The sequence below is a fragment of the Pteropus alecto genome, unplaced genomic scaffold (genome assembly GCF_000325575.1).
Source record: "Pteropus alecto unplaced genomic scaffold, ASM32557v1 scaffold35, whole genome shotgun sequence".
Classification (NCBI taxonomy): Eukaryota; Metazoa; Chordata; class Mammalia; order Chiroptera; family Pteropodidae; genus Pteropus; species Pteropus alecto.
The window spans coordinates 14,019,147-14,036,525 of record NW_006437828.1 but is presented as its reverse complement, the minus strand read 5'-3'; the positions used below and the strand labels follow the sequence as shown (position 1 = coordinate 14,036,525).

The window sequence follows — 17,379 nt, the reverse complement described above, 5'->3', positions numbered from 1 at the left end:
GGGGCTTTAGACGACGAGCCACAGTCCTGAGGTGCCGAGGACGCGAGTGAAGCTGTGAGGGGCCCCGCGGGCCCCGCGCCGCCCGCCGAGCGAGGTTCCCGGGTCATCGGTAACAGGTCCCAGCTCTGATCTTCCGTCTTGTCTCCGGAGAAGGAAGAACCGCTGCGACCCGCGCCGTTTCACGAGTCAGACGTCGCCGGAAGGAAGGGAAGGGCCACCTGCACAGAGGCGCGGCCGCCTCCGCCACGCAGACCTCCAGGCAGCGCGGAGCCCGCGGTGCCCGCACAGGGAGGCGACGCCGGGAAGAGGCCCCGACTCGTCACGCCCGCCTTCTGGATTTCCAGGACGCGCCGCCCCCCAACTTGCTTTAAGCCCTCGCCCCGCTGGGAGCTGCAGACCCAGACCCCTCACTGTGCCACCTGACCCCGGCCTGCGGTTCGTCGCTGCGGTCACCTTCTCTCCTGTGGGGCAGCTGATAGCTGCGGAGGGGCCGGGCCGCCCCCCACTCCCACGCAGCCCCGGCCCGGGCCCCCGGCAGTGACTTTACTCCTGGCTTCCGCTTTAGAGCCGTCAGCGCACTGACCAACCCCGCCCCGTCCTCCGCCCAGCAGAGCCGCCGTCTTCCCTCCTCCCTTCCCTCCTCCTCTTAAAAGATTGTCATTTTTTTCTTCTCCACTCCAAAATTCATTAGCATGCAAACATACCGTAATTTCTCCAATCTTGAAACTAAACAGCCCACCGTCCCCCTCCCTGCCCCCACCCCTCACGTCCCATGGGAGCCGTCGCCTTGAGACGCTGGTCACAGCAGCTTCCAAGTTTTGCTAAAATCACAGGTCACTGCTTCTCTGCCACAGTCAACAGTCAATTCCGTGACCAAGGCGTTAAAAACTCTGATTTCTGGCCTCACTGGCTGGTCCAGAACCCCACGCCTCCTCTCTAGGTTCATTTTCATCTTCGCGCCCTTTGTTCTCTCTGCGAGGATCTGTGGGTGTGAACCCCTTGTGCCCTGTGGGTGCAGACATACCTTTTAGAGGGGTCTTTACCGTTCCAGCTGCAGTCACGCACTCGGGGGGCACACGGGCCAGCTGGCGCCATTTAACAGGACCACTGCTGTTTATTCAGACACACGTATGCTACTCCTGTCTTCGCTCTCATTTAACGAATCCAGTAGCAAACCCTGCACACTGCCTCTCGCCTTGTCACTTCATGATACATCTGGATATTCCTCCAGGGATTTCTGAAGGGCACCCCTCAATCCGGCAGACAAATGCAGCCTTCTAAGGGGTGAACGCACCTGACTTCATTTAGCCAGCGTCCTACTAACGGAAATTCAGACTTGCAGATCTCTTTTATTCTGGATGAGGCTGTAATGAATGACCTTGAACACACCCCTTCCTGCACAGGTAACTTCAGCTACAGGTGAGTTGCTACAGGTGTGATCCTGAGTCCCACAGGCACACTCCTAATCTGGATGGGTGTCCTCAGACGCCGTTCATAAGACCATATGGAGTTACACTCCACACGGCTGTGCCTGGGTGCTTGCCCACCATTCTCGACAGTGTCAACAAATTTTTGATCTCTGACAATCTGCCACGTGAACAATGTGATCCCTCGTCTGTGCTTCTTTTGCTATGGACAGATCCAACACATTTTTTTTTATGCTGACAGAGCCACCGTGCAATTTTTCTGCAAAATGCCTGTGACTCTCCTGTACCAATTTCTCTTACAAGTTATGTCATTTTCTTATTAGCATATGAGCTCTTTACATATGAAGGAAACGAACCCTTGTCAGCACCAAAGCGTTGTCATATCTTTTTCAGTTTACTGTTTGCATTTTGACTTTGCTAGTTTTTTTTTTTTTTGCCATGCAGAATTTTCTGATTTATAAAGTATAATTATCAATCTTTTATTTTACACCTCTGGGTTATGTATGAAACTCTAAAGGGGAAAAGCTCCCCAGTTTCTTCTAATACCTTATGGTTTCAATATTTTAGACTTAAATTCTGACTCCTCTTGAATCCAGCTTGAGGAAAGTGTGGCTCCGATTTATTTTTTCCCAGGCGCCCCCTATTTAGGACGTTGCCCACAACTGCTGATCCGTTCCTTGGCTGCAGGGACAAGTCCAGACTGGTGCCGGCCAGCAGAACTTGTTATCAACAAGAAAATGTCCTCTACCTGTGCGCCCCGCCCACTGGCCCTGGGTCCAGCCTGCTTTTTTTTTTGAGTTTTCAATTGTAATTTTATGTTTTAAATCTAAATGGCCACGTGTGGATTGTGGCTGCAGATCAACAACCGACTGGCTGAAAGATGCCACCCCGTGTCACTGCCTCCCGCGGCCGGAGCAAGTCAGCTGCTCTGCGGCCAGCCCAGTGCAGGCCGCCTGACCTCTCCGCCGCTTCCGACCCGGTGTTCCAGTGCGGGTTCGCTTTCATTTATCCTGCTGGCCACTCAGAGTACACTTCCGTCTGAGAACTCTCTTCCGGAAAGTTGTCACACGCTCTGTCTCAGATTTCAAGAGGATGGAAGTTCAATGCAGTTCACCACAGACGCGCCTGCGCATGCTGCTCACCACGCCAGGCGGTGCTCATGTCACTTGGCTTGGCACAACGCGGACACAGATGAGAAGGCGAGCAGACACAATCTGCGGGTCCTGGGTACCTCACTGCAGCTGGGGGGCCCAGCCCCAGCGCGCGGCCCCTCTGCGCAGGCGCACGGTGCCGCTGCCCTTCCGCCCGCAGGCTGAGCGCCCCGGGCCACGCACTCTGTGTTCCATTTGTCTGTGCCCAAATCCTTTTTTCTTAAGAGAAATTATGCCATTTTTGATGTCCTGCATACGCTTTTGCTTGGGAGATAGAAGTTTCTCGCCAGTGGTCCGGCCAGCGGGCCTTCAGGCCTCACCTCTCTCCACCTGCAGGTAAAGTCGGCGCGGGTCTCACCCCCCAGCGCGCCATCAGGAGCGCCTGTCTGCCCACTGCTGCCCGCCGGTCTGCCCAGGACCAGCGGCCACCCTGACGCCGCCCGAGCGAGCCCGGAGGCAGACCCCAACCTTCCGCCCCAGCCCGGCCAGAGAGTCCTCACTGGGACCGGCCCGCCCTTGCTCCCCGCAGTCTGCCTGTCCCCAGTGAGTGCCCCGTCTAATGAGGCTTCTGTGACCCCACGGCTGAGTCAGCTCCGGCCCCTTCTCAGCGGCTGCGGTCGGCTGAACGGGCCCCATGCCGGGCATCTGAAGCCAGGGCCCAGCAGGCTGCACTAGACGGGGACCAGACGGGATCCGTGTCCTTGGCAGGAGAGACCACCACAGCCCTGTCTGCCGTGTGCGGGGGCGCGTCTGGGCGCAGAACCCCGCGCCTGGCCTGGGCCTCCCTCCACCCGGGGTCAGCATCTGCGTTCCCACCCACGTCAGTCACCCAGCTGCCTGAGGCGGGAGACTGCGTCTGCGCTCCCCTGTGCAGACATCCTCTCATATTCTGTAGTTATTTATTCACATGCTTGTGTCCCCAAGGAGGATGTGAGCCCCATGGTGGCAGGAGGTTCAGTTTCACCACTGTCATCAGCAATCGGCTGCCATCTGACATGCTCATGGATAAGAGGCTTCTAGATGCTGACCCCTGGTGACTCTGCAGCTCTGGTTCAACTGTCTCACAGAGGAACTGCCCATCGTGTCACGGAGGGACTGTCCATCGTGTGTCACGGAGGAACTGCCCATTGTGCAGAGGATCCAGCAACGAGCTGTTCATCTTCTGGGAAACAAGCCCGAAGTCTGTAGAGACTAGTTTTTGACGGAGAAGTGTCTTCCCCACACAAAGCTCCCGCTGCCTCATCATCCGCCCGCCTTCCCGGTGGTCGGGTCAGAACAGGGAAGAAGATGCACATAGACCCTAAAAACAAAATTTCTCAAAGGATTAAGAATGTTGGTTCAGTACAATTTTGAGAAAAACAGGAAATTACAGGGACGCCTGCTTCCCGTGCGGAACGGCACGTCCGCTGTGCTGACGCGAACGGCACCCACCTTCATAGTGGGCCAGACGGGTGTCAGCTTGGCCAGCTCGGGCCCCGTAACGAAGCGGCACATTCTGGGGCTTCAACAACAGATACCGTCTCCCAGTCCTGGAGGCCGGAGTCTGAGATCCAGGTGTGGGCCGGCTGGGTCCTCCCGTGGCCTCTCCTGGGCAGACACTGTCCTCACCTGGTCGTCCCTCTGTGTGTGTCTGTGTCCTCATCGCCTCTTCATGCTGGATCAGGGCCCAGCCTAATGGCCTCGTTCCACCTTAATTGCCTCTTTAAGCCCCATCTCTACCTAGTCACAGTCTGAGGTGCTGGCGGTGAGGACTTCAGTGTCCACTGCCTTCCAGGTCAGACAGGCTTTGTGGGCTCACCTGGAAATGTTGTGGCCGAGACCGGCGCTGCCCCTGTGTGGCCTGTGTGCTGAGTCAGTGGGGCTGGGACTGGTGGGCCTCCTGGGTCTGCCTGTCCGGATCCCGCCAGGATGCGTGAAGGCACGTGAACACGAGGGGACTAACCTGTCTCTTTTCTCAAGGTGACTCAGGGGGCCAGCAGGAGAGAGACCAGCTCAGGAACAGAATCGCATGGAACACGTGCCAGAGAGGGACCATAGAGAGATGGAAATGGTCCCGAGAAAGGGTGCCCGGGACTCTGAGCACCTGTGTATCCACCTGGGACTCGAGGGCCCCCCGCTGCTGCTGAGCTTACGTGGCCTCCCCTGTGTCTCCCAGGGGAGGCCCTCACTAGGCTGAGCTGCTGGGGTACTAGAGTGCGTGAGCTTCCCCTGCAGGCCACTCGAGGGCCTCAGCTGAGGACGACACACCAGGGAGGCCAAAGTGGGAGACACGTCAGGAGCCTGTCCTGGTGGACGCAGCTAAACGGGCCAGTGAGCAGGACAGAGTGACAGCAGCCAAGGGGGAGGCCTCACCTGCAGCCCAGAGTGCACGAATGGGCAGCAGCGCCCCGACCCGGCCTCTGGCTAGGGGGTTCCCGACCAGCTCCCACCCTGCTTCAGTGTGCGTCCGCTCACCGGGCACGTGCAGAACGGGACCTGGCAGGAGCCGCCGCCAGCAGCAGCGAGGCTCAGAGCCCGGGCTCTCCGGGCGAGCAGACGGTGCTGTGCTGCCTCCCGCCCCTTACCTGTTGGTGGGGGGCTGCACCCGCATCGCTCTGCCTCAGCTGCCGCCTTCTCGCCCTCGGGGGGGTTCTCGGAGGCTGGCGTCGAGGGCGCCCTCGTTTCCTGGCCACGTGGAACACGAGGGAAAAGTCTCTGCAGCACTTTCTCAGCGAACACTGAAAGGCAAGCAGCTGTCAGGGGGAGGAGGAGGGGAGCAGCGGGGAGGGGACCGGGAGCGGGGAGGGGCACTCACAGCAGCTTTACTTAAACTGCACATATGGTTCACTTAAAACAAAGACCTTCTGATATTACCTCCTGCGAACGAAGTGACTCGCCCGAGGGCTCCCCCCCCCATACCACCCCCCACGGGACCTCCTGGCCGCCTGCAGCTGACTGCCTCCTGGAGGCCCATGGCCATGCTGGGGCTGCCGGCTGGTGAGTGCAGCGGTGGAGCCAGCCCTGGAGGGGGCGGGCCTGCGTCTGGTGACAGAGACTCGTGGGTGTCTGCATTTGGGCCACACCTGCTCCGCCCTTCCCTAACGCCCTCCTCTCTGGTTGAAGTCTGTAAGGCACAGGCTGTGAGCCTGTTTCAGAACTGGGGTTGGGGCCCTGGGTCCCGAGGGCACTGGGGCCAGGACGGGTCCATGTGCAGTTCAGAAGACGAGGCCCCGTGTGGCCGGGCAGACCAAGCGGGCGTGACTGGACCGGCTGGCAGTGGAGGTGGCCAGCTGGGAGCAAAGCACAGACGGTGCAGCCGCCTCCACCTGTGCTCCCCGCACGGGGCCCACACTGACGCCTGCCATCAGGGGACCAGCCCTCCTCTCCAGCAGGGCCCTCATGAGGCGTGCGGACTTGCCACTCTGGTTCTCAGGCGGCGCTCTGCTGTCGCTGGAGGCTGAACGCCGTCCTAACGAATCGGTATTTCCGGGCAGATGGGAGTGGGATGAGGAACAGGTACGACTCTCCACACGGCATCGCACAGAAGGTGAGGGGGAGACGCAATGCGCCCATTTCAGCCTCGTTACTCAGAAACACGGCCAGAAGGCGCCGCCGTGGAGTGAGCAAGTCCCGCGGTGGGCAGCCAGGGCTGGGGCACGAGACGCCACCGAGGGCAGCGCGGACAGGTACCAATCCAGGTACCAATCGAGAGATTAAGTCTCCTTGTTGCGGAATTAAGTTATGTTTACATAGCTTTCAGAGAAGACTGCCTAAACTTACCATTTCAATTTGAAGACACAAGCCAAATAAAAACAAATTTTCAGTAAAGTGTTCTTTGGAAATCAGACACCTAGGAAGAACTGTAAATATGTAAACCTCGAAAGGAAACAGCTTGATTGCTAGTGGTGAAGCTATTCACTTCTAAAATCCTCCACGCAGTTACTTGATTTAAAATCTAACAGGTACGAATAAGGAAGGTTTGCTCTGCCCAGGGGCGTGGTGACAAGCCCTGACACAGTCAAGGGGGGAAGGCACACCCTGGGGGAGGGGCGCCGCTCCCTCCAGCTCAGTCACAGCCCAAAGTCTCTTGATCAGGGAAACTGGGAGTGCAGCCATCTGGAAAGTCTCTGACGGAAAAGGGAAATAGGATCTTTTTCTTCTATCACTTTCCGCTCTGAAAAAAGCAAAGGAAGATGAAAAATATTCGGCAGAAAACAAGCGCCTTGTGACCTTGGAGGCCACTGACTGAGTTACCCCAGGAAGTCACGTTCTTTCCTGTAGAAAGTCCACTTGGACGGCACAGGAAGATGCGCTCCACTCGATATCTGTGTATGTGACACACTTTATTTAAAATTGGGGTAAACTACGCATTTCTGTTTACTAAAGATGCACTGCACTTCTAGAGAGCTTTCTGGTAAAGGACGAGACTGGAAACGAAGTCCGTTCATTTGTGATTCTGTAGCCAAATATTTCAAAGCTTTTCTTCCCATCCCTATGAGCATGGGTCTCAGAGGACAAAAAAACACGTGCAGAACTGCTGTGGGGTCATGGGGAGTGAAACGAGCTCCAAACTGTATCGCAAGGGGCGGTGTCAGCGGAGCAGCGAGACCCAGCTGACCCACGCTCACAGGGAGTATGTGACGACAAAAGGCTGCAGACGCTTATGAATAACTTCCACACGTGACTTCTTGGTACTTCATTTTGAGAGAAAAACACGTAGAAGAAATAGGCTTATCACACTCCTTTTTAGAGTTCCCAATTAACAACAGACTTACAAATGGAAAAGTGATATTATCTAGAATTTGAAATAGGACTTGGCTTTTTGAAACCATATTTAAAGAAAAAACTGCTACTTAAAATAAGACCAGAAACAAACATTAACAGAAAGTTTTACCACCGCCAACTGTATGGTGTCCCCTCCTCAGCTCAGCCTGGAAAATCGGAGGATCTTCCCAGACCTGCATGGAACCACGCACACAGCACACACACACGTACACGGGCGCGCACACGCACACACCCCCAACCGCTCGTGGTTTTAAAGGTGACAGGGATGTGCCTGTCTCGGTCAGCGCTGGCCCAGTGCCTCCTTTCTGCACCCGGACATCTGTGCATCTCGTTTTAGCAGCCACTTCAAATTCAAATTTTCTGAGGGTTACTGTATTTTTTAGAATCTGATATTTTGAATTTTCTCTTTTCCCGCCCCGAGCATCTGCCTGCCTATCCATAGTTTTCTCAAAAACGATATTCAATATATATTTTTACATTTTATCACTTTAATGAGACACAGTATTTAACCTTCATCTATAATGTAAGAATAAAAGAATGATGGACGATATCACCACACCACTTCATGAGAAAGAAGTTTAGGGTAGTACGCTAATTCAGTAAATGACAGTTTCGTAATAGAATTATAAATGGAAAAATAATTAGTTAAGGTTTAAGCAAGAGTTGGCCAACTTCCCAAAATATTAATTAAAGAAAATTAGTACTCAGATGGGACATCACTAGAATTCTACACCATGACCACCGGATGTGGTGGCCCTATCTAAGGAGCAGTTATACACCAAACGGTCATTTTCTCCCCAAATTGTAACACTTAAAGAAAAAGTATTCTGAACTCTGTCCAGAATGTTCCCTTGTAGGGTTTTGTAGCAGCACTTACTGTACCATTCACACATACACACAGAGACACACACACATGCACGAGCACAGAGAGACACACTCACAGACACAAATGGAGAGCCTGTCCCACCACCTCCGCTTCGGGGACGCAGAGATTACCACAGCAAGGGCTGTGCACACGAGAGCCTCACTGTCGGAGGACAGGGCTCAGCCCGCTGGAGCCGAGGCCCGGGGCCAGGCCCGAGCTCATCCGAGGGCCTTGGAGGGCCAGGCGGCTCAGCTGCCCGTAATCCTTACTGCCACACACGCCTGGCTCCCAGGAGGGGGCACCCAGAAGACCTAGCCTGGTTGTCCGGCGGGAAGGGGGCACTGCAGGAGCAAGTTACTCAAAAGCGGCCGGACACTCGGCCTACGGCACGCACTCCCTTCACCGAGCAGCTAAAGGGCCACAGTTACATGTCAGAGTCTCACCTAATGTCCCCAAGTAGGAAGGAAGCCACGGCACTACCCCTCAGAATAGGGGCTCTTCACGGGGGTCCCTTTGGTCCCTTCCCCAAGTAGGAAGGAAGCCACTGCACTACACCTCAGAATAGGGGCTCTTCACGGGGGTCCCTCAGGGCTGCCTCTGTCACAGAGGCTCACAGAGGCTCACCCAAGTCTGGCCCAAGAGACAGCCTCCAGAACTGGTGATAGTGTCCCAGTGTGAAATAGAGTGCATTTGAAAAAAAATTTACTTCTTACTCAAGGAGTGTTGCCGCAAAACACGCTCCCTGTTAACCCTGAAGTTTTGCTACAAGTTGTCACGGGGCAGCTGGCCACGTCACCTGGCACAGGCCGTCACTTTCAGACTGACTGCCGACCCCTGAGTTCACGCTTCCTTGTCTGGGCCAGAGCTGAGCTTGTCTGTGGGTTTTAAAATGCAATCGGCATGGCTCCGGAGATGCAATCGGGCCTCCAGCAAAAGGGACCGGCCTGGACCGCCGCGCAGCACCCCAGTGCCACAGAAAGCGCCAGTCAGCTCGGGAGACGCCCAATTAACACCTGCTGCATGGGTGAGTGCTGAGCCGGAGGTCTCCATGTGGCCTACCTCCTGCGAGCGATGCCACACTCACGTCCCCTCCACAGATGCACAGATGGCCCCCCAGTGCCCTCCTGCCACTCTGCGACCTGACGCTCCTGCAGAGCAGTAGACTGTGAGGACGAGGGATGCCAGGGCACATCGGCACCACGCCACCGTCCTGTCCACCTGTCACACAGTGCCGATTGTGCCACTCAACACAAGGCACACAGTGAAAACTGAGGACAGGGGACACTCTGGTTTCACGCTTCAACAACTTCTAAGTGCTTGGAAGCTTGTCCGAGGCAACCTCCCTGGAGCCTTGCCCAGCATAGGGGCCCTTCGCTGGCCTCGTTAAGAGATGTGTGACACTAGCATTTTGTCATTAACCCACCCTTCCAAACACAATGTTCTGAAATGACTTAACTTTACTTGACTATTTTGTCCCATTTCCAACAGAAAAAGGAGGCTGATTTCAGGAAGGATGTCTCCTGACCGGTGAAAACAGTGAAAAGGTTTCATTCGTCGTAATTCAGTTAACTGAGAGGCTCTACGAAGTAGACTGGTGTATTACAGATGACGTAGTAATTCCTCGCACAGGGAGGAGCATTTAATGTCAGGCTTAGAAGGGTCAGGAACAGGACAGAGCAAGAGAAAGAATGCGCTGTAAAGCAAGGACAAGCCTGGGGTGAAGAGACGGGATCCCCCAGACAAAGCGCAGGGAAGCAGAAGGGGGCTGGCCCGTCACACGGAGACCTCTGTGACAGGCCCCGCAGTCAGGCCTGCCCCGAGACCCTCAGCATTTAATTGTCAAGCCTGCCGATCCTACACACAGTGGGGATATAAAAATGTAGTTTGGGTTCTCACTAAAATCCCTCCATGTGCTTTCGGGGGTCTGATGGTGGAACGTGAGGACCCGCGCAATGCCTGCCGTTTACAGAGCTGACGGCGAAAGGCGTAACTGGGCGCCACCTGCGGCAAGGACACACGATCACAGTTTTCTGAAAAGGGGGCAACAGAGAGGAGGCGACACTTACTCTTCCCCACGGTCTGCCTTGTGACAAATTAGCTTCTTTTTCTTATTTTAAGCAATTGCTTATTAACTATAGTTGCCACTCGGCCTGTAATTTCAAAGGGCAAAACCACAATCATCTGTTTTAAATGTAAAGGGGGAAAAACTCATGCTCCAAACTAATCCGAGTGATATGAGAGACACACTTGAAACCTCTTTTACCTGAAACCATAACAATCCTAGAAAACACAGGCGGTAAGCTCCTTGACGTCAGTCTTGACAATAATTTTTTGGATATGACACCCCAAGGCACGGGCAACAAAAGCAAAAATAAACAAGTGGGAGCACATCATACTAAAAAGCTTCTGCACAGCGAAGGAAACCAAATGAAAAGGCAGCCTACTGGATGAGAGAAAATACTTGTAAATCATATATCTGATAATCGAGGGTTAATATGCAAAATATATAAAGGACTTATATAACCCAATAGAAAAAAAAATCAAACATTCTGCCAAATGAAAAAAGTCAGAGGAAGAGAAACACCGTGTGATCTAACTCATGTGTGGAATCTGAAAACAAAACATCCCCAGAACAAACTCATGGACGCAGGGAACAGACTTGTGTTTGCCAGAGGCAGTAGGAGGGGGTGGGAGAAAGGGGTAAAGGTGGTGAAAAGGTACAAACACCAGTTAAAAAATAAGTATGTCCTGGGGATGTGATGGACAGCGTGGCAAAGACAGTGAACATGCTGCTGTGTGATTCAAAGGTGCTGAGGGACTAGGTCTTTGTAGTTCACGTCACTGTATGAGGCGTGGATGCTAACCACGCTTACGAGGGTGGTCAATGTGCAGTCAGCACATACACACACATGTGTGAAGTCACTGTGCTGCACACCTTAAACTTACATGGTGTTGTATGTCGTTTACATCTCAATGAAGCTGGGAAAAAATAAAGCTTCCCTGTTTTCATTTTAATGTTCGTGATTACGGTGTCACGTGACGAGAAGCTACAGTTTGTTGGGCTTTATTCGATATAGGGGCTCCCTGTATTTCTGGCATTCAGTTTAAAGGCAGCGCCGGCAGCACCGCGTTAACCCTGCTCGGAGTTGGATAGAGATACTGCTATCATCGACTAAACACCAGTGTGTGCCACGATTTGCACGCACGGCAGGTAAATCGTTATCATCTCCATTTTACAGACTGAGGCTCAGCCAGGATGCTGCCTCAGGTGTGGAGAGCGAGTCACCACGCGCGGGGGGGTCTCCGCGATCGGATCATCTGCGAGCCCGCGTTGACGCGGGGATCCCACAGGCCCTGGGCCCCGCCCGGCACCCCGGCTCCCCGCAGCCCCCAGGTCGCCTACCGTGCCTCCGGGCCTCCGCCATGCGGGTCTCGCGACCCCCGACCTCCGCCGGCCCGCGTTTCCCGCGCCGCTTCCGGATCCGCCCCCGCAGGCGTGCCCAATCCGGATCCAGGGTCTCGGCCTCTGGGTGCCAATCAGCCGCGCCCGCCTCGGATTGGCTTTTACGGGACTCGTGGGCGTGGCCTCCGGGCGCGTTTGCTCCGCGCATGCTCAGAGGAAAGTAACTGACTCCCGGGTGCCCCGGGACCCGGGCGGAGGGGTCAGCGGGAGGGGTCAGCGGGAGGGGGTTGGGGGTTGCCGGTCATGGGGAAAGGAGGTCAGCGGGAGGACGTCTTGGGGAGAGGGTCATGGGGGTTAGGAGGAGGAGGGGTCAGCGGGGCGGGGTTGTGCCCCTGATGTCCGCCCACGGTGTGGGCGCCCTTGGTCCCAGCGCCACGCATCACAGAGGAGCGCGGGGTGGGAACGGTGGGAGCGGGGTCTGCTTGGCACCCACCCGCGCCAGGCAGCCAAAAGTGCCTCAGAAGTTGGGGCGAAGGGGGAAAGGAGACTGGGAGAAAGAGCCGGGGGACGGACCTCGGGAGACGGCGCCCTTGTCCCTCTGACCCGGCGTCCTGCCTGCACCGAGGCCCTTCTTCCCGCGGTCCACCTGCGCCAGGTGCACGTCTTCCTTTCGCCCTCTCCGGGACCTTGGTTTGTCGTTGACCTCCCTTCCCCGGCGCTTGTCTTGGGAAGCGTGTTTCTGAGAGGCTGTCCGCCGGGCATGTCGTAGATGCCGGGGGTCTGATGCGGGGGCGGGGGCGCCTGTGTGAATGGCCTGATGAGAGTATGCAGTGAGAGAGACAGCACGTCCCCTGGGACTCTGGGAGAAAAAGAGAGCAGGAAGGGTGTTCTAAGTGGGAGGCGGGGTGGCCTCAGGGTCGTAATCTGAGTCAGGTCTGAAGCAGAGGGAGCAGGACTTGGTGATATCAAGGCAAAGAACCATTGAGTGGAAGCACAAGGGACAGCAGATGTTCCCCAGCCCCCCGAGTGAAGTGTCTGGGGAGCAGCGCCAAGGCCAGTGTGCCTGGAGCACAGTGACCGGTGAGTAAGGGGAGAGTGACAGACGTGTTCAGTGTCGGGGCCAGCTCAGGAGGGGAGTGTGCCAACTTCGTGTTCCAGGGAGCAAGACGGAACATCACGGGCTGGTTTTGAGTAGTGAAATTGCTTGACATCTTCAAACTGTCCCTGGAGCCGCTGTGCTGAGAGTAGATTTCAGACGTGGGTGGAGGAAGCATGGCGACCAGTTTGACACCACTGCAACACGAGCGTCAGGGCGGCAGCATGGGCGGCTGTGAGAAGGAGTTCTGGATATATCTGAAGACAAAGCAAAAGAGATTTCTGACTGACCGGGCGTGGGCTGGAATGGCTCCCGGCGTGTGGTCTGGCCGCTGGACGGCTAGAGTTGCAGCGAGGACGCGACGAGCCTCCGGGAGGGCCCTTCGTCGGGGCGGTGTGCAGTGTTAGGCATGCCAAGTTTGAGGTGCTCATTAGACATGTACATCCAGGCATCCACTAAGCAGTGGGATCTCATTTTAGAGTTCAGGTAAAAGGCCTGAGACAGAGACCTGTAACTGGGTCTGTCTGCATGCAGGTGGCATTTAGAGCTATAAGAGGCAGTGACCGTAGACAGAGAAGTGACACAAGGAGTGAGCTCTGAGGTGCTCTCGCTTCTGGAAAGTGGGGTGGTGAGGGGGTCCCAGCTATGACACGTGTGCGGGATTGGGCCGGGAAGAAAGGGAAGGACAGAGAGCTGTCCTGAAGCCAAGTCAAAGAAGCGATCATTTGTCTCAGACGATGTTGATGGCCAAAGACCTTAACAAAGATATGCAGACGGTGAGTGAGTCTGAGGAAGGACGCCCCTCATCGCATGTCACGGAGAAACGCAAAGTGAACCGACACACACACCACCTCTGCTCCCCTCTGAGAACGACCAGCTCTGGGAGGACATGCGACAGCAGGCCCCCACTGGGCGCTGGCCTCAGTGCACACAGTGCAGCCACGCTGGGGGACGGTTCGGCGGTTTCTTACAAAACTCTACATACTCTCACTATGTGACCCAGCAGTCCCACTCCATGGCATTGACCCAGATGAGGTGAAACCTGTGTCCACACAAAACCTGCACACGGCGTTCACAGCAGCTTCATTCACAACCACGGAAATGTGGAAGCCACCCAGACGCCCTTCAGCAGGTGAATGGTAAACTGTGGTCCAGCCAGACAATGTTATTTAGTGCTAAAAGGAAATGAGCTGTCAAGCCATGAAAACATGAAAACCTTAAATGCATATGACTAAGTGAAAAGTCCATCCGAGCAGGCTACACACTGATCCCACCTGTGTGACGTCCCAGAAAAGGCAAAATATAGAGGCAGAAACAGGATCAGGGGTTTCCAGGGGTTGGGGGAGGGGTGAATAGGGGGAGCACAGGGGGTGTTTAGGGCAGTGACACTACTCCGTGTGATACTGTAAGGGTGGACACGTGTCATTGGACATTTGTCCAAATACACAGGCACAACACCGAGAGGGCCCCTGATGCGAACTTTGGGCTGGGTGATGACGACAAGCCAGCGCGGGCTCGCCGTAACACGTGTCTCATCTGCCGGGGTGTCGGTGCGGGGAGCGTGGGGGGCGCGTGTGTGGGAACTCTGTGGCTTCTTATCAGTTTTGCGGTGAATCTAAAACTGCTCTAAAAAATAAAGTGTATGTTTTAAAAGTGAATGCAGGGGAGAGGGAATGCATGTGAACGGTGCCGCCGGCTGGGCGGCACCCACGCTCGCCATTGTCCCCTTCGCCATTCCCACCAGTGTCTGGCCTGACAGCGAAACCTCCTCGAGCCCTCGCGCTGGCACCTCTTTCACACCCGAACTTCCTGAAAGAGTCGATGACAAAGTCAGTCTCTACTTTGTCATTTCCAGCTGGTTCTGTTTCCCCGAGTCTTCTGTGTGCACACGTGCTGTAACTGTTCCTGCTAAAGTCACAAGGCCCTCCACGTCAGCACTGTTGGTGCCCGTGCACCCCTCGGTGTCTCCTTCCCCTCCCCCATGCCCCATCCAGAAAACGACCCCCAGCGTCTCCCCCTGCAACAGCACACACCTCTCCTGTCTGGCTCATCCTCGCTCGCTAGGCTTTCTCCAGGCTCTTCGAAGTCCATCTCCCCAGCCCCTCACTTGCTCGCTCATTTCCAACCACCTCTGTCTCTCCTCAGAGTGGCCAAGACAATCTTCCAGGAATCTCCTTGCCATTCAAAAGTCAGTGCATGTAATGCATCACATGTACAAGCTAAAGATGAAAAATGACAGGATCGTGTCAACGGGGGCAGAAAAAGCATTTGACAAAATGCAACAAAATTCAAAGTTCTCTATAAAAACACGAAACTGGGAAGCGAGGCTTCTTCAACTTGGTAAAGAACAGCTACCAAAGCCCACATGGCAGCTTTTTCCATGGTGCTCAGCGGTGGGAACTGACGCTCCCACCCACAGGGTGACAAGGCAAGGACACCCCTCATGCCACACGTGTCCCACAGGGCACTGGAAGTCCCAGGGAATGCAGTCAGACCAGAAAAGGAAAAGCGGGTGGACAGATTGGGAAGGCAGAGGTAACACTGTCCACAAATGGCACGACTGTCTACATAGAACATCTCGATTGCCTGCTCGGAGTCCTGTGCCAGATGCCATCGTATCTAGGGTGTGATTCAGAGCCCCGAGTGTCCCGTGACGGCCTGAGCCGCTCTCCGGCTGTCGGAGCTGCTGTCGCCCTTGCTCCCCTCATCCTGGTTACGCCCATCGTTCCCAGCACCCTATCTTTCCAGCACCCTCAGCCTTCAGCCCCCCTTCCTCCTGCCCAGAGCCCCGCCCCACCCCGCCCCACCCCACTCTTCTTGCCTGAATCCCATTCCTTCTCCGGGGCGCTGGCAGATGGAGACATCTGACTTCCTTCTGGTGCTGCGATAGTTCCCGTCCTCACTGCTGGCACCTCAAATCCTGCTGGCCAGCCTCCGGCTGTCTGTGAAGCAGTGGGACTTGCTCAGCCAGGGGAACCTGGGCTGGGAGCAGAGGGGAAGCGACCATCAGTCACTGGGGCTGGAAGTCGGCCCCAAGTCCAGCCTTCAGGGTGCCTTTCCCACGGTTCCTTCTGGGCCCAGCCAGCCTGAGCCCCATGTCTGCAGGGGCGGCCAGCTTGATACTGCATCCCAGGACCGTTTCCTCCCTCCAGCTTCCTGGACCAACCTCCCAAACTACCTGCACCCAAGTCCAGCCTGAGGAAAAGCTCTGACTTCATCATGACTTCCCCGCAGTCTCCTGAGACCACAAGCCATATCCGTCGCCCTGCTAACACTCTCCACTGTCGCCTACATCTGTCCTTCAGAGGAACAGCTGTGATTATACCTTACTGTGTCACTTCGCAAAGTGACACTCCATGGGCCAGTGGCTGCTTCTCTGTGTCTTCTGCTCACACACTGAGAGCATGTGACAGGCACTCAGTGCATTGGGGTGACTTGTGGTGTTGCTGTAGCATGGTGAATGCGTGAACCTCAAGAAGAAGAAAGAAGGGAAGGAAAGGGAAACCAGATTTTAAAGTGAAAAAGTGGATCTGGAATCCAGAGTTTGGGTTTTGGTTCAGCACACACGATTCATTGGTTTCTGACAGTGGAGACAAAGCTGAAGACATTTAATGGCGGGCAGGCTCCTTCGCTTCGTCTCGTACCCATTCCCCTCAGGATTTTCAAACTCTTCCGTGAAAATGAACTGCAACCGATACACATGACCGATTCATTATACGGAGAAGTCTTGAGGAGACAGCAAGGGCTTTTGATTAAAGACCTTAGACTTTTTGGAAAAGATTGTTTTGTCCCATTCCAAATAGTTTGATAGCCTGATTTTTTCCCTTGCTCTAATCCCTAAACATTTCCCCATAACATTCCATCTTGGCGTTTTTGCTTTTTCCATCACCTTTCTCGTCCTTTACCTCATTGAAACTTCACCATGGCTCAGTCAGAGATGTGGAAAAGTCCTTTCTCCCAGTCGCATTCAAAACGGGGCTACCCGAGTGGCCCAAGGTCTGGTGACTGCATAATGGAGCCGGGAATACAAGCGGTCTCAGGCCGTCACTCAGGCCGCAGCGACTTCCCTCCCCCACCGGCAGTCCGATCCTGGAAGGGCATTCCCATGAATTTAGTTAGTCTGTCACAGCATGGCCAGTGTCGCTCAACTGTCCCGATCGCTGCAGGCTGTCAACGCAGCTTTACTGACTTCATCCCTCGGCTGTGCTGCTGGCCGCCGGTGGCCCTGCCTCGGGACCCCACTCACCGATGCCGTGGGAAGAAAGCAGGGCGCGTCCCTGCCACAGCACTGTGCGCACGCGGGACGAGTGGGGGTACAGTTGGGGCATCCCTAGCCCCAGGACGGTTGGTACGGTGGCACCTTCGCATGAAGCTCCGCTGCCAGCACGCAGAACACACGTTTCCGGCCGCGGGAGCATCTGCGTGTGCAGAAGACTCCACCTGTGCACCAAAGCCCGGCTCGAATGCGCCCACGTGTCGCTCTTCCGGGTCCAGAGCGGGCTGCACCTGCCCAGGTGTCCGGGTGCGTGTCGGATCCGCGGGCAACTTCCGAGCGCTTTCCGCATCTGCTGGTGCAGGGCTGGGGCCGCGGGCAGACGTCCCCCCGGCGTGCTCCCGGCGCCTCGTGTCCTCGCTGTCCCCGCGTGACCCGCGGGTCCCCGCGCAACAGTTGG

At 55.6% G+C, this 17,379-nt stretch overlaps 1 protein-coding gene across 1 annotated transcript in view; it reads right to left on the bottom strand.

Moving 5' to 3' along the window:
• The window catches only part of ERICH1 (glutamate rich 1), a 27,235-nt gene extending 15,417 nt beyond the window's left edge, over positions 1-11,818 (bottom strand). Inside the window, exons 1-3 of the mRNA XM_015591846.2 lie at positions 11,611-11,818; positions 5,143-5,295; positions 4,010-4,165 (exon numbers count right to left, since the gene is read on the bottom strand). Coding sequence (XP_015447332.2) covers positions 4,010-4,165; positions 5,143-5,295; positions 11,611-11,818 — 517 coding nt within the window. The remainder of the gene's footprint in view (positions 1-4,009; positions 4,166-5,142; positions 5,296-11,610) is intronic.
• Between the last annotated feature and the right edge of the window lie 5,561 nt (positions 11,819-17,379).